The sequence below is a fragment of the Musa acuminata genome, chromosome BXJ2-11, assembly GCF_036884655.1.
Source record: "Musa acuminata AAA Group cultivar baxijiao chromosome BXJ2-11, Cavendish_Baxijiao_AAA, whole genome shotgun sequence".
Lineage (NCBI taxonomy): Eukaryota > Viridiplantae > Streptophyta > Magnoliopsida > Zingiberales > Musaceae > Musa > Musa acuminata.
The window spans coordinates 24,347,489-24,372,490 of record NC_088348.1 but is presented as its reverse complement, the minus strand read 5'-3'; the positions used below and the strand labels follow the sequence as shown (position 1 = coordinate 24,372,490).

General features: G+C 37.7%; 2 protein-coding genes across 3 annotated transcripts; both read left to right on the top strand.

The window, feature by feature from the left end:
• Positions 1–1,767: 1,767 nt before the first annotated feature.
• On the top strand, positions 1,768–8,968 carry LOC135626411 (hydroxyproline O-galactosyltransferase GALT2-like). Its single transcript, XM_065131666.1, has 7 exons — positions 1,768–2,989; positions 6,479–6,711; positions 6,835–7,125; positions 7,554–7,682; positions 7,786–7,959; positions 8,295–8,402; positions 8,488–8,968. The coding sequence occupies exons 1-7, from the start codon at positions 2,113–2,115 to the stop codon at positions 8,692–8,694; spliced, it is 2,019 nt and encodes a 672-aa protein (XP_064987738.1). The 5' UTR covers positions 1,768–2,112; the 3' UTR covers positions 8,695–8,968.
• Positions 8,969–9,392: 424 nt separating this feature from the next.
• On the top strand, positions 9,393–23,505 carry LOC103971374 (nucleolin 2). 2 transcript variants are annotated; one of them, XM_009385378.3, is made up of 19 exons: positions 9,393–9,542; positions 10,116–10,175; positions 10,255–10,303; positions 10,399–10,583; positions 11,035–11,124; positions 11,212–11,343; positions 12,062–12,190; positions 13,566–13,622; positions 16,645–16,725; positions 18,807–18,908; positions 19,006–19,143; positions 20,812–20,886; positions 20,972–21,063; positions 21,282–21,399; positions 21,645–21,733; positions 22,008–22,098; positions 22,165–22,256; positions 22,893–23,197; positions 23,281–23,505. In XM_009385378.3, the coding sequence occupies exons 2-19, from the start codon at positions 10,143–10,145 to the stop codon at positions 23,307–23,309; spliced, it is 1,887 nt and encodes a 628-aa protein (XP_009383653.2). In that variant the 5' UTR covers positions 9,393–9,542; positions 10,116–10,142; the 3' UTR covers positions 23,310–23,505. The 2 variants fall into 2 exon arrangements, with proteins under 2 accessions (XP_009383653.2, XP_009383652.2); XM_009385377.3 differs by having other exon boundaries at positions 22,893–23,212.
• Positions 23,506–25,002: the final 1,497 nt, after the last annotated feature.

Sequence of the window (25,002 nt, the reverse complement as noted above, 5' to 3'; positions counted from 1 at the left end):
TAACTCCCCTCATTACTAGTAGTAAATCACTCAAATTATGTGATGGAAGTCCTACTACAAAACCCACTCAATATCGATAAGTAGTTAACTCCTTACAATACTTAGCTCTCACCCGTCTAAACATCTCATTTGTGATCAATAAATTATCACAATTCATACATCGGCTATCTACTACGTATTGATCTGTAGTCAAACGAATCTTGCTATATCGTAAATGGACCCTTAGTCATGGTTTCTTTCTCCGTAAACACTCTCTACTTCATCTCTATGTCTTTACCAATGTTGATTGGACAGGAAACTTTGATGATATAATATTCACGTTATGGTATAAACTTCCTTGGAGCTAATCTAAGTAGTTGGAGTTCTAAAAAGCAAAAGACAATCGCATGGTCTACAATTGAAGCTGAATACCATACTATCGCCACCACTACTGCGGAACTCAATTAAGTCACGAATATACTCAAGGAACTTAACATTAACTCCACTTTTACTTCTATAATATATTATGATAATGTTGGAGCTATATGCACCAACCAATGTTTCACTCCCGCATAAAACATATTGTCATCAATTTCCACTTCGTGCGAGATCAAGTTGTCCAATATCGACTATGTGTTTCTCACATACATATGACTGATCAATTAGCATACTCATTCACGAAGCCTCTCACCCATAAACTATTTTTAATGTATCGATCTAAGATCGACATTCTTGACAGGAGTACCAGCTTATGGGGGCATAATAACAGATAAGATTTTTCCAATTACATGAGGAAATCTCACTGCTCTGATAAGAAAAATCCTCTCTCCTGACCTATATAAATAAGAAACATATTAATAAACTTCTCATCAAACTTTTGTATCACACTTTAGTTTACCAAAAGACTTCTCTAGTTTACGAAAGACTTCCTACTTTTAAGTCGGATCTCTTGTATTTTGCATAGCCAAGTAGATTATTATTAATCTATCAAATACATTCTAACTTTGTGTCTATATTCTTTTTAAATGCCCTATTGTTAGAGAATTTTAAACTTATCTAAGACATTAGATTGGTTATAGTTTCCATACCTTATAGTCATGCTAGTTTAGGTAGATCTCTCTCTCTCTCTATATATATATATATATATATATTTGGGGCAGGAGCTAATGGTTTACCCATTTCTTTTGTTATAAACCTTTAAATCTAAATAGATGTTTTTATTTATTTAAAAAAAAGATAATATTTAGTTCGTCAAATTCATCTTAATATTTTTATCACATCTGACAAATATTACATACATAGTGATTCTACAGTTAGATGATTCTATGATTTTCGTAAATCATATTTGATATATTTTTAAGTCGATCATGTAAATCGAATATTACAAGTATAATATCATGACGCTCGTCAAACTCACCTCTATCTTCTAACATGATAGATAAATATGATATAAATAATGATTCTATTGGTTTTTCATGTTTATATATTTTTAAAAATTTTCAAATCGAATTTGGAAATATTCACATTCAAATCTTATAAAAAAAATATAATAATCGTTAAAGAATAAAAGATATTTGTCAATTTTTCATCTTAAGCACCCAAATAAATTATGAAAAGAGGGGTGCTTTTAGGATAAATTTAATTTGTAATAAAAAATTGTCAAGACCGGTACGTTGGTCCCCACAAGTGTCGGTGGGGTCTCTTGACCTTCCATATCAGATAGCTTTTGGACCGTCCGATAACTGGATCAGAACTCCGCCTCCTCCTGCCGTTTAAATCTACCTTTAGGGCCCTTTCTTGGATCACCGCTCCGGAGTACGCAGCGGTATTCGTTATCGATCGATCGCCATTCTCGTCCGGTTACACCGCTGTTCAGTCTCCGTCGCAGATCGAAGTAGCCGAGGGGAAATTTCGTCCGGCTTGCCACTACATTGGGCTCCAACACTAGCATTTTTGTGAAGCACGATATCTTTTTTGCAGCCTTGAGGTCGATCGGATCTATAGCTCACGGAGACGTTGATGACATTGTTAAAATATCGAAGGAGAAATGTCAGATTTGTATATGTAGATGACTCCCTCTTTTTGATGGGAATTTGATCTTTCTTGCTCTTCCAATTTGGTGACGAAAATATTATGAAGGGGAGAAGCATTGAATCCTCTGGGACGAGGAGGTGGAGGCCTTCGCATCCTGTTCTTGCCATTGGATTAATCTACTTAGTCTTTGTTTCCTTCAAATTCCATCATTTTCTCGAGATCGCCAATGCGTTGAGCGGCGACGGCAGCTTCTCTGGGCTCGACCGGCCGGTCAATGACCTTACATCTCGCCACCTCCACCTCGGCCATAGGACCCCTGTCTTGGTCGACCATGATACCTTCTACCGGAGACTGGAGGATAGCCGGAACCTCCCTCCTGCCCTCGAAAAGGAGCAGCCTTCCCTTAGATTTCCACCGATCAAGCCATTTCAGCGTTGGTTTGGGCATAAATCTATAGGCAACTTGACTCAGCTTCAGGCTATGATCAATGAGGCATGGGTGCTAGGCCAGAAGGCTTGGGATGATGTGAAGAATTATGATCCTATGAGCAGCACGGATCAACTGTCTATGATCGAAGGAAAGCTGGAGTCTTGCCGGTCATCGCTGGCAAAGAGTTCAACCGAGATGGGCTCTGACGCAGAGCTACGAGTCTTTCTTCCATGTGGCCTTGCGGCAGGCTCTTCGATTACAGTCGTCGGCAAGCCTCAGGAGGCCCATGAGGAGCATGTCACAAAGTTGGCAAGGTTGAGGCAGGGGGATGGAAGTGGAACTACATGGGTCTCGCAATTTGTTGTTGAATTACAGGGACTGAGAGTGGTTGATGGCGAGGACCCACCAAAGATCCTGCATTTGAATCCAAGGCTCATGGGGGACTGGAGCAAGAAGCCTGTTCTTGAGCTTAACTCATGTTATAGGATGCAATGGGGCACAGCAATAAGGTGTAATGGCTTGCCTTCAGAAGATGATGATGACACAGGTAACATGTCATTATGTTTCTATCCACATTTAGTTTTAATCTGCTTTTACAGTTACATTTGTTCTTACTCCTTCTGAGTTACTTTTTTCAATCAAATGTAATGGATCAGTATCTAGAAAACGAATACAGCATTTGACTGTTGAAACACACTCGTGGATGAGTTTAGCTCTTACCAACATCGCAGCAATGTACACAGTTGCACAGAGCAGTAATTTGATTTGTTTCAAAATGATAATTCTCATGTTTACTTCAATATCCATGAGTTTATGAATGAGTAGCATCTGATACTCTCTTGAGCACTTCATATATCTGTAACGTGTTTCTTTTTTTTTAAACTAATATTTGATGATATTCCTCATACTTTTGGATCATTCAAGCATATATATCCTACTGTGTATGAACCTATGACTTGTTTGATATATTGGATTTATCTATATATATATATATATATATATATATACACGTACACACACGCTTTTATATACATATATATGTATACATATATATGTATATATATATATACATATATACATATATATGTATACATACATATACATATATACATACATATACATACATATACATATATATATATATATACATATACATACATATACATATATATATATATACATATATATATATATATACATATATATATATATATACATATATATATATATATATATATACATATATATATATATATAATCTATCGAAACCATTTAAATAATTTATTCAATAAAATTAAGTAAAAATATTAATTGAATCAATAGTTGGAGACTTGGAGTAGTAACTAAAATAGCCGATTAAGTCATTAATCTAAAGTTAGAAATATTAGTTGGAGCAGTAGTCGAAGTAGTTGATTAATTAATTAACTGCTAATTTTGGTTTCCAGCCATAGGCTAATGGAAGTTTCATCATTGATCATCAGTTAACTAAAATTAATCAAGCATATGAAAAGTTTGACATATATATGCAGGTATTTGTGTAGCTTTCGAAATTTAAGAGGGTTTGTTGATTGTTGGTGAACCTTTATGCCATGGCCGAGGTGTCAGCATGGCTCGGTCCAGTCCCCGATGTACAAGGTCGCCCACGTGGATGCTCGGGTGGTGAAGATGAGTGTTGGGTCGGGTCGGGTTCAAGCACGGTCTTCTCTCTTGGCGAGTGGCCTGCTTCTCCGTCGCTGGGCTCCTGCACACAAGTCGAGGTCGGGAGAGGGATTTCCCGACTCGACCCCTCCGAAGCTTAAGTCAATAGTATGTATGAGAGAGTTGAAAGTTCGAAATGCCTCCCCCTCCTGATTAGGGAGGGTTAGCTTTTATACCTGCGAGGATGAGTTGGTCGTACAGGGTCAATTTACTACGGTCGACCAGGGTGGCATTGTGAGGTGTAGGGATGAGCGTAGGTTGGATCACGGGCGACGACCATGGGGGATGAATCGTCTGCTGAGCTAGCTGAGGTATGAGGGGTGCGATGGTTTGCATCATCCCAACTAAAGCTTGCACATGGCGGGTGAGGTTGAGAAATGCCTCGGCTGAGACAGCAGGTTGCACCATGATGATCTCGGGAGGAGACAACTCGAGATCATTGAATAGTCGCCAATAGCGGCTCGGGGTCGCGGTCGAGATATTTCCTTCTATGCTCAGAGGAAGTGAGAGTTGCCCTCCAAACCCGAAGGTCAAGTGAGTCGGGGGTGGCTCTTCTCCGGGGAGCTCTCTCGGGTTGCTCGGTTGGGGGTGTCCTTGCGACATCAGGCCCTCCTTCTAGCGTCAAAATATTGGTGAACCTTTACGTCGTGGCCGAGGTGTCAACACAGCTCGGTCTTGTCCCCAATGTACAAGGTCGCCCACGTGAATGCTCAAGTGGTGAGGGCGAGCGTCGGGTCGGGTTCGAGTATGGTCTTCTCTCTTGGTGAGTGGCTTGCTTCTCCGTCGTTGGGCTCCTGCACACAGGTCGAGGTTAGGAGGGGGATTTCCCGACTCGACCCCTCTGAAACTCAAGTCACTAGTATGTATGAGAGAGTTGAGAGTTCGAAATGCCTCCCCCTCCTGATTAGGGAGGGTTAGTTTTTATACCTACGAGGATGAGTTGGTCGTACGGGGTCAATTTACTATGGCTGGCTCCTCGGGCGGTCGACTTAAGCTTCTGTATGAGTGCCGACCGACCTACAAGGATCGACGCCGCCTCGAGCTTTCCGGGATGGCTGTACCATGATGATGTTGTTCGTACGGAGGGGGTGGCAAGCGGCTGCCCGCCACGTGTGTGCTACGCGCCACATCGTACTTGAGGTTCCACGTCTGCATCGTCGTGTCTGCTTGCTTGGGTCCACGTGGGCGATGCCAAAATATGCCCTATCATTGATGAATTGCACTCAGGCAATTACTTACTCTCTTCTTTGATTCATTGCTTGTAAATTACATATAATAAATTCTGACTTATGCAAACTTTTCAGCCATCTTCACAGCCATCACACCTTCTCTGACTATTTTCAATTGCAGATTGTTCATCATTGTTGTCTCTGATCAGTGCTACATCCACTGCTATCACTTGAATTTCTAATCTTGTTAAAAAGTTAAAACTCTACAATATCTTGCTTAAATTTTGTCGAAGACATGAGGTAAAATGTGATATGCTCACTTGAACAGGCTAGCATGGTATGTGCCATCTGGTGTTAAGCTATGACATGTGACTGAGGCACATTAGTGAGATTGTATGGCTAAAAAACATCAGACCTTAGGTTTGCAAAGTTATTTCTGCACAGTCTAGTATGTCTGATCTACCCTATTAACTCAGAAGCATTTCTCATTGAACAACAAACTGCATATGTACCAAAGATACGTGCTTGTTATGTACTTCTTTAGGAATTTTACTTGTATTCCCAAAGAAGTGTGAAAACGTGAACTGATTATAACTTAGGTTGTCATCTGTAAGAAAGAGTAAAGTATGATCTTAACTCTTAAGTAAGGAACTTTGGTGTTATGATGTAGAATGCAAATCTGTACTTCCAATATTTGATAATCTCTATCTGTTATTCTACCTAGAATGCATCGTTATCTTCTTTGGCCTTCTAACAAATTTTAGTACCCTTTTTACTAATATTTTCAGGTTCTTAGGCTTTCTTTCAGTTTGCATGAAAACAACCCAGCCTGCAGTGTGAAGTCAGATTGCAGAAAGTATTCTAACTTTAAGGCACATAAAAAAATACTTGCATAAGCCTACCATTTTATTTTCATCCATAGTCAACCATTCCGTAGACAGGTACATTTTAATTTTCCCAATGTGTTTTTGCCACAATATATTAATAACATTGTTGATGCTCATGATCGAACCAAACCTGAATGAATTCATAGTTGTTTATTTTTAGTGATAATGATATGCTGACTACGATGACTAATGATTTTAAGTATGTCAAATGAATTCTTTTGATCTTCAGGCTTTTGCAGATATGGCTAAAGTATTCAAAATTTCAATCTTCTTTTTGGACAGTTGATGGATTCAAAAAATGTGAGAAATGGGCTCGCAGTGATATGATAGATTTGAAAGAATCTAAAACTACCTCTTGGCTAAGGAGATTTATAGGTCGAGCAAAGAAGCCAGAAATGACATGGTCTTTTCCTTTTGTAGAAAGCAGGCTGTTTGTCTTAACACTGCAAGCTGGTTTTGAAGGATATCAAATTTTTGTTGGGGGTCGACATGTAGCTTCATTCCCATATCGGCCGGTAAACTAGTTGGGATGCTTCGTTATTTTCTTAATGTTAAACACCATTTTATTGTTGTGATCTTGAAGAACTATCATCAAGTGTATCATGTAGTTTCTCACAGAGTAGTTGTTTGGTTTTCAGGGATTCACTCTCGAAGATGCCACTGGATTAGCAATAAAAGGAGATGTTGATGTACACTCAGTGTTTGCCACTTCGCTTCCCACATCTCATTCCAGTTTTTCGCCTGATCGTGTCTTGGAAATGTCAGAAAATTGGAGGTCTCCTCCTTTGCCAGAAAGTTCAGTTGATCTTTTTATTGGAATTATTTCTGCTTCAAATCATTTTGCTGAACGCATGGCTGTTAGAAAAACATGGATGCAATCTTCTCAAATCAAGTCATCTAATGTGGTGGCTCGTTTCTTTGTTGCATTAGTAAGTTTTTTCTTTAAACATATTACTATAGGGCTTTAAATAAAACACATATGCATGGGAATTGATACCAGATGCTAATTTATACATACCGCTGTGAGAATTTTGATATAGCTGTCTAACTTAAGTGCATTTTTCTGAAATTGAAACCTAATCATGTAACTTAAGGGTTGTGAAATTTGGTTAGACCAAAATGTTTAGTTTGAAATGGAATATAGAAATCTTCCTGTGAAACTCAATCATGTGATGCCTAATAGTCTAAATAAGACAATGACAAAGAAACTTTTACAAGAGGGTTACCCAGCTTTGCCAGGGAACATCTAATTGGCTATACTGAATGCTCCTGTGTTGCTAAATTTTGCATAGAATTATAATCTTTTTTAATGTTATATTTGCAAACCTGACTTTTACCATTTCAATTGTGCTTGCAGAATCTGAGGAAGGAGGTAAACACCATGCTAAAGAAAGAAGCAGAATATTTTCAAGATATTGTAATTTTGCCATTTATGGATCGTTATGAGCTGGTCGTTCTTAAAACGATTGCCATTTGTGATTATGGGGTGAGCTAGCATCTTTGTCCTATTTTCCCCTATCCCTGTGGTGCATCGTCATGTTAATGCAGTTCCATGTACAATGTTCAGTAATAACTTTATCACCATACAGGTTCACAACTTAACCACTCCATACATCATGAAGTGTGACGATGATACTTTCATAAGGGTTGATGTTGTCTTAAAAGAAATAAAGCGGGTCTCTCAAGAAAAGCCATTGTACATGGGGAACCTTAATCTCTTGCATAGACCTCTCAGGCATGGAAAATGGGCTGTATCATATGAGGTATGAAGTTTGAACTATAACTTTTAGGGCTCCTGATAGAAGGCCTTGGATTAATCAAGTTTTCTCTTCTTTGCAAAGTCATGGCAGTTAACTCATTGACTATAATAAACTCATAGCAAGTGAAATTGACTGTGGTTTTATGAATACTGTAATTCTCATGTAAACAGGACGACAGACTGTTTATGGATCACAGCCATTATATGATCTGCCTAATTTAATATTCATGTGAACTTTAGGTTGATGTGTGAAAATGGCTGCACCTTCTTTTCTTGTCCTCGTATTATTACCATAAAACATTTGAAGTTCTCATGTAAATTTGACTGTGGTGTATACAGGAGTGGCCAGGGTACATATACCCACCCTATGCTAATGGACCTGGCTACATAATTTCAAGAGACATTGCAAAGTTCATCGATTCTCAGCATGCCAACCAAAGCCTAAGGGTGAGAGACTCAATTCCATTAGAAACTGCATCGCCAATACAAGATTTAGTAGCATCTGACATGGATTCTGTTAATGTTATTGCAGCTGTTCAAGATGGAGGATGTGAGTATGGGCATGTGGGTCAAACAGTACAACTCCTCGATGACCATACAATACTCGCATAGTTGGAAGTTCTGTCAGTATGGATGCATGGAGAACTATTACACTGCTCATTATCAGTCTCCCAGGCAAATGCTCTGCCTCTGGGACAAGCTGGCCAGGGGTCGAGCTCACTGTTGCAACTTCAGATGACAACTTTGATGATTCTTCTACATTGTTTCCGACCTCCCTGTAATGTAGAAGCTTGCCTGCCTCTTGTTGTCTGTGTCTAATCTTTTTTTGACATTGGTGATGGTAACAATGCTGTCACTGGTTAGAACAGTAAGCTCTTCTCCCGGCATCTGCCGAGGATTTTGTTGAAATGAGTGTATATGCTATTCTGATTCACTTGTGCTGCGTCCAACTTTCATTATTGTTTGATTTGTGAGGCAGCATGTTGAATGATATCATGTGAAGGTAAATGGTTGCAAGGTATATCTGTACATCTTCTTTAGTGCTATGCATATTCTTTGTTACCTCTCAAGATTGCTCTATATATTTTGTTATTGTTGTATCTGTTCTTTTTCTTATTTTGATTGGTCAGATCTTCGAACCTCGACTCCAACCCTATGAGGGTAGGTTGAAACTTTTTCTTCTTTGATTTGGTGAATATTATGATGATCAAAATCGACATTAATAATTTGTATCAAACAAATATAATTAAAGAATTTAGTATCCCTTCGATATCAATATACGAGGAAGAACTTAGATATTGTTGATACTCGACCTTAATAGCAAATTATGGTCCGACCCGCCCGGTCGACACTCCTTAGAGCTGAACCGGATCGGCCGGACCTGGCGGCGTTTTAGTGTCGGCCGACCCAAGGAAGCCCTAAATCGAATGCCATGCTTCACACATCCTCCTATATAAGGCTTCGATCCTCGGCTAAACGAAGCCCTTCTAAAACCCTAACGCTTCAGGTTAGGGTTCGTTTTGTCCGCCTCCAACCTCCGATTTGCCTTGTATCCTTCTCGTTTCTCTTCTTTTCTCCTTACTCGAGGTAATCGAGTTGAATGCTTGTGCCTTTCTCTTTTCTTGTTACTCCTTACTCGTTTCTCTAATTTTCTCCGATTTTCCTTGTTTCGTGCTGCTTTTCGTCTGAGCTCAAGTTTTTTAGTTAGTTTTTTGTACAGCGTCGCGCTGTTTTTTTTTTCTCTCTGTGGTTTTTGGATCCATGAACATCTTTATTATTGGTTGCTCCCGTCGTTCTAGCTGTGTTATCTTGTAAGTTCGCGGCCTTTTGTAGTGTAGACGTTGAATCGATAATAAAGATTGTATCTTTGTGGTTTGTGCATAAGTCTGTTGGCGACTATATTGCTTATTGAAATTTTAGGAGATCTTTTGTGTTTCTTTTTTCAGGTTTTCTGTTCGTTTGGATATTTCTCTTTCTTTATTTTCTCAAACATTTTTTACTTGCCAAGAAATTGAAATAGTCATTGCTCGTATCTATAGTAAATTATATTCGACAACCTAAGTATGCTTTTGGAAATTTAGCGTGTCAAATTCTTTTACGTCGTGAATGAAAATTGTCATTGGGGATCCGTTTGTGACTTTGGTTTTTTTGTTTTATTAGGGTCTGACTACCCTCTAGCATCACTAAATGGGCAAGTCAAACAAGAAGGCGAGTACTGAGGTAATATTAAACTTTAAAGTTCCAGCTTTGAAGGACCTTCTTTTGTTCAAAATGTTGAAAAGTCACAAATGTCATACAGGTGGTAGCAGCTGTGGCACCAATGCTGTCTGGAAAATCTGGTAAAAAAGGTCAGCACAAATTAATTTACTGGGCATAAAAAGGCTATATTAGTTTTGTTTATTTTGTATGAGCGTTGATGACATCTGACTATTTAATTGTCCAGGCAAGAGGGATGCCGAAGAGGCAATAGAGAAAGCAGCAAGTGCCAAGAAGCAGAAGAGAGAAGTCAAGGAGGTTGTTCCCCAAAAGGACATTAAGAAGCCTAAGAAGTTTTTACAGGAGGTTCCTTCAAAAAAGAAACCTGAAAGTAGTTCAGAGGATGAAACTTCCTCTGAATCTGAAGAGGAGGTGTGTTATCACTGTACTTCGTGAATTTCATACAATAGGGCAAGGGAGTAATGTAGCAATCTTGTACTGCTGTGATTGCATTTGCATGATTTTTTTCTTTAACGCGTTGTAAAAGCCATCTGTCGATATATCTTTCAGCAGGATGTATCTATCATGATTGAAGTTTGCATGTCATTACCATGCTGATTCTTAATTTCTACCAAATTTAAGAACTGTGTTGTCCTTAAGAATAGCATCCCATTTATTTGTTAACAACACACGATAGTTAAAAGTGATGCTTTGCAAATAATGGTAAATCATATTGTGCAGCATCTGGTGGTTTTTCTTTTACATATTGGAATAATGAGGTTTTTCTTTTTCGTTCAACATGTTAATGTTATTATAATAATATGTTGGTTTTGCTGGTAACGGTAATATTTCAAATTCTTACTTGAGAGAGTTGACTTTGTAGGTTAAAGTTCCTCCAAAGAAGCAAGGTAAACCAACAAAGCCTCCTCCAAAGGAGTCTAGTGATAGCAGCGAGGAATCCTCTTCAGATGATGTAAAGAGTCTATAAAATTAATACTGGCAGTTTTTCATCATCTCTCTTATTTTGATGACAAAATTAGGAATATTTCATATTGTGCAGGAACCTTCGAAACCTGTTGCTGCTCCAGCTAAAAAGGTTGCAGTTACTGTCTCCAAGAATGGTTCTGCCAGTGCTGCAGCCCAAAAAGGAAAATCAGAGAGCAGTTCAGAAAGTGATTCAGAAGAGGATGAAGTGAGTTTATTCTTATGGCTTAGCTTTTCTGGGTCAAATCTATTATTTTTCAGGGATAAATCATGGTGTAACTTTTCTAAGTAAGCTCCAAATTTCTGTTGTTACAACTGCAGTCATGATGCACTTAGGAACCCAATTTGAAGTCTCAACATCATGCTATTAAAGTTTTTTTTTTACATTAAAGCTCTTAAGTAGGTCTTATTTCATTGTGGGCAAAAATTATGAATTCATCGGTGTAGAGTCATTAAATTGTCAATATGATCTTGGCACAAAAAAGCCAAAAGCCACATGTTGTGGAATTTATTTCTCTGTTATTACATGCTTAATTGTAAATGTGGCTTGAATCACAGAAACCTGCTAAAGCTGCACTGCAGCCCAAGAAGTTTCCATCAGCTAGCCTGAAGAATGGCACACCTGTAGTATCTAAAAAGAAACAGGAATCAAGTGATAGTTCAGATTCTGACAGTAGTTCGGATGATTCAGATGAAGATGCAAGCAGTTTAACATTTTGTTTAGCTTTATTAAATTTTTGCTTCTAAGTTGTATATTAGAAGTGCCATCTGGTGATGTTGCCCTCAATACATTGTAGCTCAGCCCAATTATGTGGGGGAACCATATTCTTTTTTTCTTTTAACATTTGTAAATACTAGAATAAGTCGTATATATATGTTATGAATTTGCCTGTTTGACTTGATTTAAGTGCTTGCCAATTTTGCAGGAAGATGCTCCTGTAACAACCAAGGTTATTCCAGCAGCTAAGAAGCAAGCAACTCCAGCGACTGGTTTGAAAAAGCAAGAAGAATCCAGTGATACTTCAGACAGCGAGTCAGATTCTGATGAGGATAAGGTAAGCCTGAGACTCTGGTGTAATACTCCCCTGAAGGATGATATATTGTAATTATGTTCTCCTATTGATGCTTGTCATGGTTATGTGCTTGTGACGATTCTATTAATGGTTTATTGAAGTTTAGGTGCAAATATAGTTTATGTTCTTTATGGAAACTGTACTAGTAATTGCATATTTCAGATTTATAATGTAATTTAATGCTGTGCCAGAGTTCTTTTACTTCTAATGAACTTGTTTTTTTTTTCCGTTATGGAAACAATGGTAGTGGCAAAACGGGACCGAAGTGCTCTCTAGTTTTTGATCTCTTTATACTTAACAAAAGAATTAGTATGTTTGAAGATATATTCATCAGACCAAAGATTTCAGATTTATTATCAATAAGCAACTAGATTAATGTAGAAAACTGCATGTCTATAGGACACCTCCTGGAACCAACATTTGCCCATTCTGTTGGTGTGTGGAATGGACTCCTGAAATACTATTTTATTTAATGACCCAACCAAGCATTGTCATTGTTTCCTGTTTGCTGTAAGACACATTCTTTCTGTGCCAAATTCTGTTGTTATTTGACATTAATGACTATGGAAATCTCTCTATATTTTCTAAGTCTCATAGATGTTGTGGATATCTTGTAAGTCTCATAGTAATTATTTAACATTAATTACTTGCTGTAATAGTGTAATATATCGTGCAGTAGAAGCATGTGGCTGTTGTAGATGAGTATTTGTATTGTATTTTGTAGCATGTTATATCTGTCTGCACCAGTTATCATGCCATCTTGTGGTATCATGCCGTCTCATTCATGTCTGGTGTTTTTGTGCTTTGTAGTGGTTTTGTGCGAACCTGATACTGTTCTTTTTCTTGTTGTCTTTGGTATATGGATCATGTCAAATAGTGAAATCTTTACTTCTTGAAGCAAGTTTTAGGGAAGGATTTCCAAGTGGTTTTGGGAAACCATGCTGGTACTTCATGTTGGAAGTTCAAAAGTAGAATTTTATTTTCTTAGCATGCTTTTCTAGTGCATATGACAGAGCGCATACACAAGTCTTATGTTCTTTTTTTAATGACATCACATGCTTGTGGTGGTGTACCTTTTAGTTCCTTTTGTTTGATGTTTCATGTTATCTCTAGAAAAGGTATGACACAGATCATGGTGAGTTTTCTTTGTCCTTGGTGTTTTAGCTTGTGGTATGTTTGGAATTGATAGATGGTTTAGAAAGCGATGAAATATTCAGGTCAAACCGATTTGATTCTTTCTGAATTTTACCATGATTGTTGTGCAATTCTTCACGAAATTTATGGTTACTTGTCATTGTTTCTCGTAGACTTTCAGTGTCAGTTTACTATAGTATATCCTCTTTAATGTGCGATGCAGGCACCTTCAGCAAAGGTTAGTCTACCTGTGAAAAAGCCGGCTGCCATAGAGAAACAGGTATTTACCCTTTTCTTGTCTTTGTTATAATACAATGTTACCTTGCAGTTTCACTACCTTAGTGTAGATTTAATTTACTATGATGCAACCCCTTATTTTTTGTTATCAATTAGGGAATCGTATGATATTTCTGTTAAGACATCCCAATCTAGTGCCGTGTAAGATCATGGATGCACAGAAAATTGAGTTGATTTATGAGGCTGTATAAGTCTATTGTTATCAAATTGTTGATAAGAATTTTAGTTGATGTGATGTAGTCCCATGCCATGTTAATTGGATAGTCACATTTGAAATTATATTAGAGACATGATATGAATCAACTATTGACTGTGCCTCACATGCTTTACTAGAGTGATTCTGAGCTATATTTGAGCCTTCACAAGGATTGGGGTTGTGCCTCACAACTAGGGGTGATTTTGGGCTATTCTTGAGCCTTGATGAGATGTGAAGCCTAAAATATATGAGAGATTGTGATGTCTCGTTTAATTCCACATCTAAACCACATCAGATGTGGGAGGAGAATGAACCAATTTATAGGGTGACAAGAATCTCCTATCATTAACTTGCATTTTAGATCGTGTGATTTAGGTCTATATCAAATTGATGGGTTAGTTGTCCCACTGGGTTGGGTAATGACATTTAGTGCAGCAATACCTCTTGAGACTAGAGAAGAATCAAGAGCAATTGATATGCTCAATGATTTCAATAGGCGCTTGAGTGGTTGCCTAGGTACTCGGGCGAGCACCTCGCTTCATTTCCAGGCGGTGCGCTTCAAAGAGGCGTCGTCTGGGTGCTCGCCCGAGCTCAGGCGTCGGGCGCTTCGGGCGAGCGCTCGGGTTAAACCAGGCGATCGAACCAGCGTTTTAGGTCTGGTTCGGTCTTCGATACTTTAGTTGGGTCAATTGAATCAACTAAAGCACCGATATCAGCCTTCCTCTCGCGACTTCCCAACTGTAACCTTGTTCGTCATTATCGTTGTCGTTGCTTGTTGCTATCGTTGCCACTATCGTCACTCCCGCTATCGTTGCCACTATCGTCGCTCCCGTTGTCGTTGCCATTGCTCGTTGCTACCATTGTTGTTGGCACTATCATCGCTCGTCACTCCCGTTGTCGTTGCTCGTTGCTATCGGTGCTCGCCGTTGCCGCTTCTCGTTGCTACCGCTGTCGTTGCCACTATCGTCGCTCGCCTCTCCCGCTCTCGTTGCTTGTTGCTACCTCCTCTCACATCGACTTAATAGTATACTATTAACAGTATACTAGTAATAATATTTTTTATTTATTAGATTAATAATATATTATTTTAATTTTAATATTACTAATTTTTATTTATTTGAAATTACTGTTATTGTTTTGAATTTTGAGATTTTTTGTTAATGTGATATTATGATTTTGTAAGATTTTTAAAATTTAATATCATATTTTTATTTAAATAATTATATTTATTAATTATATTATATATTTTTATATTTTAGTGTCTCGTTTTGTTCAAGCGAGTGCCTAGCGCCTCGAGTGTTTTTGGACCTTGGTGCCTTCTGGCACCTAGCGCTTTTTAAATCACTGGATATGCTATATTTGGACTCATTTCCACAAAATGTTGTAACACAGAGTAAAACATGACTCGGAAATCGAATGAAAGATTACTTTAACAAGTAACGCAGAGGGTGAACCGAAAGAAGCAATAGTAAAGAAGAGTAGGGGCGAAGCCCTTGTGCTAACGCTTAATTGAATAAGCAATGGTGCAAGCTGTTGTGCATTAACGAACAGACCGGGGTGCATTAGTGGGTTTTAAGGGGACACACTTAATATACAAAGGATACAAGGGTATGGGTAGTTCAGTTCACTTCTTTTCCATGTACTTTATAGTAATGTAAAGTCCTGGAATGAAAAGCTGCTAGAGTTTCATTGAAAAAAAATGATAGTGCTAAGTTATGTTGATTAGTTGATACTTTTCGTGACAGTTAAACCCCATCTTCATGCATGCACATTTTAGACCATTTTTCCAGTTTACTTCTTTGCACATGATGGTGTTCTCTTTTTCAAAGTTTCATTGTCCGATATAGGTGTTAAGTTTATGTGGTTCTGGTTTCCAGTTGCCAAGGCATTAAACCTTACGATACAACCCCTGGTATCTGCTGGTCTGAGCCAGGACCAGGTTGCTGACTGACCTGTATGAAGCTGGTTCACAGCAAATCCACAGAACTGGCCTTAAATTGTTTTAAGTGATTCATGATTACATGATTCTGCCATGACTAACCCTCGTAAAAGAAGGAAAGAGAATAAAATAAGAGGAGGTTAGGACTGTGATGACAACATTATTTTATGTGCTTGTATTTGAATAGAGATACATACAAAATTATGAATTTTTTAGATGAACACCCCAAGGAATTAATATCTGATCAATCAACAGCTCAAATTAAGGCCATGAAACAAGTAGCTATCCAATCTCCAAACCATCAGCAACCAACCATTTCTTAGATCTGTTTTTCATTTTATTCAGCCTGCACCAGCGAATACAGTACTAGTTTCATGCCAGTCTGAGGGAGTGGTATAAGTATTGAATTTGGAAATTGTCTACTTGTCAAGAGTACATATTCTTTTTGGTCATAATCGTTCTCTGAAAGTGCTCAATTTCTTCTGTTCAATTTCAGACGAGTCCAATGCATGTAAAATTTGAACAGTTTATTTTCCAGGATTTGTTGATACTGATGTTAAGGCAATGCCATGATATTCTAGTAGTTTGATTGTATTTTGTCATATTTAGTGGATATTATATAATTTTGCTCAGATGAGGTATTGACTATTTTTATGGGGCTATGTGCTGAGAAATTACAAAATAATGTTAAAGTTGATGAGAGTTCTGATGGGATTAATGAAGAGCCACAATGAAATAAAAAAGACCACTAGTTTTTTTGTCTTATTTGCCATATAATTTCCTTGTTCCTGTCTTGGTTTCTGGATTGTTTTTCATAGAGGATTCTTTTTCTTAAAATGTGGGCAAGCTTAATCCAAGTCTGTTAAACAGGAAAGCAGTAGCGAAGATGAGGATGACAGCTCTGAAGAAAGTTCTGATGACGAACCCTCCAAAAATCAAACTGATAAGAAGGTGGCTTGTTTATTATCGCTTAATTCTTATGGCCTTTTGGTAATATAGTGTCTCTTTTTAATTTGACCCGTATTTGGTTTTAATTGAACATGGAATGTTAGTTTGAACTGGATTTCTTCTCTCTAGCCCTTATCTAGTTCATTTCTTTTTTTAAAATTAAAATTCTTGAATTTTTGGTAAATTGTACTATAGAAATTTCTAAACAAATGTGGCCATAGTTGGTCTCTTTGATGAGTGGTAGGTACAAATGGCTGGCTACTGTTGAGAAGCGAACATTTGCTCTTCTTCTTAGTTAAAATGATGCACATTTGTTTTGTCTAGAATAACTTGGTTAATTTTTATACATTCATTTGAGTTGCAAATTATTTTGCCTTTTACATTGTCGTAATCAGGAAGATTTTGATCTATCATTTCCACTGTTTCTAGCTTTTTGTCTTTGTCATGTCTCTATATTTTCTCTAAAATTCTGCTATTGTACTTGTTCTGTTGTTTTGGTCATTTTAGACTTTTGACCTGTTACGCTTAGTGAAGTCATCGGGCGCTCAAGCACTCACCTAGGTGCTTAGGTGAGGCAAGGCGAGGCTTGAGCACCCACCTATTGGGTTGGGTGGGTGTCTTCACTCAGGCGAGGCCTAGGCACTAAGTGAGTCGGGTGGTTGCTTGGTTCAACTGAGACCAATTTGACCTTGAGTTGAACCAATTAATTGTATCTGGTTTGATCGAACCAGTTAGACCCTGAGCTGACGACTGTAGAGTTTGATTTAGACCTGTCCACGCTCGAGCCCTAACGCAGAAACCCTTTCTCACTGTTTCTGCACGGCTGCGGGGTTCCTCCCATTGGTGAATGATGACAGCAGTGGCAGCGACAGCGTCTTCCTCTAGTGGCAATGGTAGTGGTGGCATCTTCTTCTGGCGGCAGCAGCGATGGCTTCCCCTCCCTTCCGGCATCTCGCTCTTTCTCCTCGTACCTCTGCCCGTTCACTGTGCCGCTCCACAGCCTCTTCCCTCTTCTCTCTGCCCCTCCTGACCTGTTAATCACTCCCTTCTTCCATGTTCCTTGCAGCCCTCCTATGTTCACTGCAGCCTCTTCCCTGTCCATCACTGCCTTCTTCCCCATTCACGGCAGCCCTCCTATAGTGTCTTCCCTCTTCCCCGTCCATCACTGCCTTCATTCCCTTTCACCGTTGCCTTCTTCTCCATTCACCGCAGCCAATCCTACATCCTCTTCCCTCTTCCATTTTCCACTCCCTTCGTCCCTGTTCATTGCTGCCTTCATTCCCTTTCACCGTTGCCTTCTTCTCCATTCACCGCACCCAATCCTACAGCATCTTCCCTCTTCCATCTTCCACTCCCTATTCTCCGTTCACCGCTGCCACTTCATTGATGTTTGTCAGTTTAAACTTCGAATAGCTGCCTGCTGTGCTGTTAGTCTTTGTTGTTTGTTTATGTTTGTGAGAACAGCAGCTGCTGCCTGCTTTAGTGAATCAGTAGTAAAGTGTTGATTATTATTGCTATTTCTGTAGTGATTAGTGCTACTTATTAGTGTTTTGGATTGTTGTAGCTTTAGATGGTGACAAGATTGAATATGATGAACTGGATTTTAATGTTCTTTGATGTTAATCTTGATTTATTTTATCATTTTGTTATTGAATATGGACAATGTAATTTAGTACTTTAAATGAATGGAAGTTTGATGTGTTATTTTTGTTTTAGTTTGTTTTTATTATTCATGATATATAATTTTTAAATTATAATATTTGGGAGCTTCTCGCTTTGCTTGGGCGAGTGTTTAGTGTCTCGGACACTGGGACCGTGCTGATTTTTGGCGCTTAGAGCTTTTGACTACACTGATTATGCTAATTGGTGAAGCTATTGACAAGAAAGTTTTTCTTGTGGAATTCGATCTTTTGCAAACTTCTTTTGCATCGTTGATTGGGACTTGGTTCAGAGAACTTCTTTATTATGTGTTTATGACTTTTGCAAGTACTTTATGTTGTATGCTTTGCTGTTATGTATCTTAATATTGTAGATTTGTTGTGTTTTAGAAATATTGACTGTTCTTCTCAATTTTATGTGTTCAGGTGCCTCAGAACAAGACTAAAGTTGATGAAAGTTCTGATGAGAGCGATGAGAGTTCTGATGAGAGCGATGAGGAGCCACAATTGAAGAAGCGAAAAGTTCCGGTAGTTTGATGAGTTGGTTGATGATGAATTGATATGCATTAATAGATTTGCACTTCCATTTACTTCTCATAGGGTTTGATAAATATTAATCTTGTAGGATTCTGTTCCATCTACTGCTGGTAAACCTGCTACAAAGGCTATCAAAAAGGAGAGCACTAGTAGTGATGAAGATGAGGATGACAGCTCTGAAGAAAGTTCTGATGGTGAACATTCAAAAGGGCAACAAGCTAAGAAGGTGACCATGAACATATTTAATCATTTTCTATTATGTATCTTTTGATTTAGCATCATCAAAATGGGCATGAATGCATGCTTGGCTGCTGTCATATGCCTGATGAGGTGTGCCAAAAATGTTGTATTAGCACTCATAGTTTGGTATTACACTCACAAACCCTGCTATGGAAAACTACAAACTGTTTTTTTAGGAGCAGATACAATTAGAATTAGGTAATAAAACCATGCAGGACTCATTGGACGAGATCAGACAGAATCAAAGTTAAAATTAATAATTTGGAAATGAAATGGTTTTAAAATAAAAACCAAACGAATAAAAAATTGTCAAATTATTGTGATCTGTGAGTTGGTAAATTTGATATAATGTCAAGGAAAAAGGGCTGAGTGAACAAGTCCATAAGACAGTCTAGGGCTTAAAATATTTTACACTTTTATGCCCACTAACAACTACAGAATGAGTACAAAACAGTGCATGTATCAACGGTAGTATGCATAGCCTTTTTTGTTTCTTCAAACTCTGGATAGCTAATACCTGATTTGCTTGGGAATTGTCACAGGAGATCATAAAAGTCAAATATAGTATTTAACAGCAGTGCCAGAAAAATGGTACTGAAAAAGTTAACTGGGGAACCAATAAGAAAATGAGAAATTAGAGAATATTTTGTTAGAATGTTTCAAAGCATGGAAGTGAAGATGTGTTAACGATCAGAAAGTAGTGATACTGAAGGATGGTAATGAGGTATGATGAAACAATTACAAACAAATTATAAACGTGGATGGTAAAGGGTTAAACATTTTTTGATTGTTTGATAATGGGGAGCCGGAATCACAGACGATTGTTAAGATTGACTGAAACTGTTCAGTTTACCTAGACTGGCTGATACCATCAATTCTGGTTGCTGGTTGGGAGACACAATGGGATAAATGGAGAGGAAGAAGAAAAAAGAGAGATAAATTGACTGGGAGAGGAGAGGGAGGTTGTTGTTTTCTCCTGCTGTATCTGCTTCTCAATATCCATCGTTTGCATCGTCTTTAAATGTGATATAAATGAGATATTATGTACTAGTTTTTAGATGGAGGTGCATATGCTTCGGATAGTAGATAGGGAATAAACTAGCAGATCTAAGATTGCTAGTGACAAAAACTGCAGATCCAAACAAGGTCTAAACTAGTTGAATATTTCCATTGTATACCCTATACTTGTAGTGTGTAAAGCAAGAAATTCCATTCGAAAAGCTGTCCTTTGAAGTAGTTTTATTTTCTTGGTCAGTTCTGGATCTGGTCGCTCGTCCTGATTTCAGATCCAAGGACTTTAATAGTATGCCTTGAAACTCAATGCGTAGCACTGAATTACGTCGGATTGATACATACCAATTGGTTTTTTCAAGTCCAAGAATCTGTATGACTATGAAGGTTGGTACCAGATGACATTGTGTGGTCTGGTAACACCTGGTACTGTACCATAGTTCAGGTAGAATTAATCTGGAAATATGACCTGTTCATGTTGGTGGTTGGACACACAAAAAGCACACAACCCCATCAACACCAGCAACCTGAACGAGAATTTTCATTGAAGTGTGGGAGTAACAGTAGTTTATTTCCTTTCCAAATACTGATTGCTTATTTGTTTCTTATATCATTTTTTTAAGTTGAAAGTGTTTTAATGCAGGTTAAAGATGTGAAAATGGTGGATGCAACTCCGAAGAGTGAAAAACAAATTGCTAGAAAGTCTGAAATGAAAGGGGTATACTCTACTGGCTCAATTAATTATGATTTTTATTATTGTAGATGAAATTGGCTTATGTTTTTTTTTCCTCCTTTTGATATAGCCCAAAACTCCTGTTACAAGTCAGACTCAGACAACTGGATCCCGAACAATATTTGTTGGAAACTTGTCCTATAATGTTGAACAGGATGATGTGTATGTTTCATCTTTTAACACCATTTATCATAGTGTGTTGTTTTACGTTGATTTGTGTATGTACATGTAGGCATATTTGTGTAAACCTGTATGTGTTTATTTACATCGACCTACACGTGCATAAATATGTTTTTACAAGTAGACATATAATTATGATTGAAGGGTTTGGTTTATTTACTGATATAGTGAGCTTATTAAGATTGTTCTTTCTCTTGAAGATCGGAGTTCTTCAAAGTGGCCGGGGAAGTAGTGGATGTGCGGATGGCTAGAGCAGATGATGGTAGTTTTAAGGGATTTGGTCATGTTGAATTTGCTACTGAGGAAGCAGTTCAAAAGGTCATCTTGCTTCTTTTAAGTTGTATATTCAGTTATTCCCAACACATCTTGTGTTCAACTCTGTGGGTTTTATGCCACTGCTATATTTTGTTGCTTTATTCTATTTGGAAGTTTTAGTTAAATGATTTTAATTGTCAATGATGGTTGTGAACTTGCGATGCTCTCTGTACATGCTTTCAGGAAAAACTGTTGAAGTGGACTTGATTTGATGAATAGATATTTATCAGTTTTCTTTCTTTATGCAGGCACTTGAAATGAATGGTCAGGAACTATTTGGTCGTGCAGTAAGACTTGACGTGGCCCGTGAAAGGGGTTCATATACACCTAATAACGGGTAGGATTCTCAACTAAAAGATTCTCTTACGCCAATTGAAGATACAAGTTAAGATGCTAATGTTTGCTAGTCTAGATCTTCATAGAAGCAAGAAAACAACCAGTTTGCATTTCATAATATGTAATAAATGGGTAGGATTCTATTTTTCTCTTTTGGTGCCAGAGATCCTCACTTTTTCCCCTGTTAGTGACTCTATAGATGAGAAAGTTGCAAAGATTTACTCCTAAAATAAGATGAAGTTCCTAAACTTGCTGGCTTTTTGTACATTTTACAGGAAGGACAATTATTCTCACCAAAAGGGTGGGACAGGTCAGAGCCAAACCATATTTGTGAGAGGCTTTGATAAATCACTTGAAGAGGATCAGGTATTATAAAATTATGTCCTCTTTTGTTATCCCTTCGTATTGTTTATTAATTGTGAGTCATTACAGATTAGAAGCTCCCTTGAAGAGCATTTTGGGTCATGTGGAGAGCTTACACGAGTCTCCATTCCAAAGGATTATGAAAGTGGTGCATCCAAGGGGTTAGTAACCATCTTACATTTGCTTTTTTAAATCTGCTTTGCCAAATCTACCTGTAAAGATTACATCAGTATGTTCAATCCAGTTTTGCTGTTACATCAGTATGATTGTGTGTTACTAGAATTGGCTATTTTAGGCTTTTTAATATGGATTAATGCATATTATGGTATAGCTTAAATTTATTGATGATTAAAATCCTTTCATGTGCTCATTTCTCTGATGTTTATGATGAGAGACCAACTAATTAATATATAGTTTCTGTAAAACCAGAAGTAGATAAGATGCAACTGAAGGTGCTTGTTAAGGTGAAAATTCACAGTTTATTATACCATGAGCCTTGAACGTGTACAAGTCATGAATCTTAGGATATATCAAGATAATTTTCTTGAATTGTTAGCTTAATTTTATAATGTTGGAAAGAAGAGCTGAATAATTGTGTTGGGTGGGTTTTATGAAAGTAACCAGTCACTTTTCTAAACTTAGATTTCATAGCCTATCAGTTTCTTTTGTGATCTATTTCCAGTATAATCTGTGCAAGAGTGGTTATTTTTGCTGACACAAATGATAAGGGCAGAATGTGAGTAAATTAAATTTATGGTTGCTTCCGTTCAGTGACATTGAAGGTTTTATGGTTGCAGGATTGCATATATGGATTTCAAGGATCAAGATGCCTTCACGCAGGCACTTGAACTCAATGGCTCCGAACTTGGAGGGTACACCCTGACAGTCGATGAAGCAAAGCCAAGAGGCGATAACCGTGATGGTGGCTGGAGTGGTGGTGGTGGTAGAGATAGCGCAGGTAGAAGTGGTGGGAGATTTGGTGGGAGAGGAAGTGGCGGGAGATTTGGTGGGAGAGGTGGACGGGGTGACAGAGGTGGTGGAGGCAGAGGTCGGGGAGGTGGTGGCAGGGGTCGCGGTGGCACACCCAACAGGCAAAGCATGGGTACAGCTAGTACTGGTATACACTGAAATGAATGCTGTTTTTTTGAACACTTCGATAATGTTAATGGGGTTACTCGTTTTCAGGGAAGAAGACGACCTTCCGCGATGATTAGGGATGATGGCTTCTTCTGGGCAGGGGTTTAAACATCAATGGCGTGGCTCTTCGTTCTCCATCTTAAGCAGTCTTATCCTCAATTTTGATGCTTGTCATTTTGTTTGTCACTGAACACTTGAATTAGTTGTTTGGAGTTGTTGAATTCATAAAGACCAATCATTTACATTTAGAACTACTAATCATTTCGTTGATGATGATAACTTGTGTTTTATATATAGTTATTTTACCTATATATATATATATATATATATATATATATATATATTACTCAGTGTGGTTTGATTCACTAATCCAATTAATAAATCAGTTTGGTCAGATAGGCATTTTTTCCGGATCTGAGGAGTCAATAAGTGGGGAATTTCTCAACGTCACGAAAGAAGACAGAAGCCTACTCGGTAATTATAGTTCGTGGGAGGATGGACGATCAACTTGTAATATGAAAAAAGGTTTTTTGACAAAGATATCAAAATAACAAGTGGGAGAGGAAGTGGTACGATCAAAGCGTTTGATCTACGTCTGTGATGTTTTCACATGTTGCAAATTGAATTGATTTTTAGTTAATAACATTACAACAAAAATCTCAACATTTTGGAATCTCTCGAGTGATACTAAATCGGATGAAGCCTCAATTATGATTGAGAAGTGGTTGAATGTTTTTTAGCTTATTATTATTTTTTTAAAGAAAGTGTGAGGTAAATATTTAACCTACACATTTCTTTGAAATCTACAATAGATTTTTCTGCATAATGAAATCTAGTTGTTGTTTTGTGTTGTTTATGACATTGAGTTTTCTTATCCTTTTTTATATTGTTTATTTTTGTCTTTCTAATATTTTCTTCTTTATGTAGGTTTTTAGTGGATTGCAAGAGTCTTTAGCTAGGTGTTACTTTAGTGCGTGACACACACCTTAAGATCCCGGAGGCATGAAAATTTTCTTTTAAAAATTCTTTAAAAAATAAAAATAATTTAAAAAAAGGAGAAAGAAAAGTATGAATGATAAAAAAAAAAAAAGAGAGAAAGAAAAAAGATTTGAGCTTAGTAACTAGAGACAAGTTTACGATGCAGACAAAGTTAGTCATACTATTTTATTGATCAAGCTATGGTTGCGGATAAAATTGATTGCACCACCTACATTATTTATGAGCAAGAGAAAGAGCTCTATATTAGAAGAAATTGAAAATGAGGACCAAGAGAATAGTAAATATCGAGAGAATCACATGATATATATATATATATATATATATATATATATATATATATCTAAGTACAGTTTATAATCTAATAATCTAAAATTTTTAATCTCCACTTGTTTGACTCAGTGATGGATTTACATAACCAGCCAAATTCTTAAGCAACAAACCACACAGATGGTTGGTTGGCTCAGACGAAACTGATACCTGCATGTTCATGTGTGGTCGGCTCATACACTGAAACCAGCATGTACATGTCTTCACGTACTCGTACACGTTGACAGCTATCGCTTCCCTCACAGATAGATACGGTATTCCTGAGAACCTCGATCCCTCTCTCATGTACACATTTGCTTCCCTCACAGATACGGCATTCCTCACAACCTCCACCCTTCTCATGGATAATAATGCTGAAGAGACAGATACCGCACCAAAGCATTACAGGCTGCCAAATATACTCAGAACAAGGGATGATAGGTTAGGTTTTGTACTCTAGTTTAG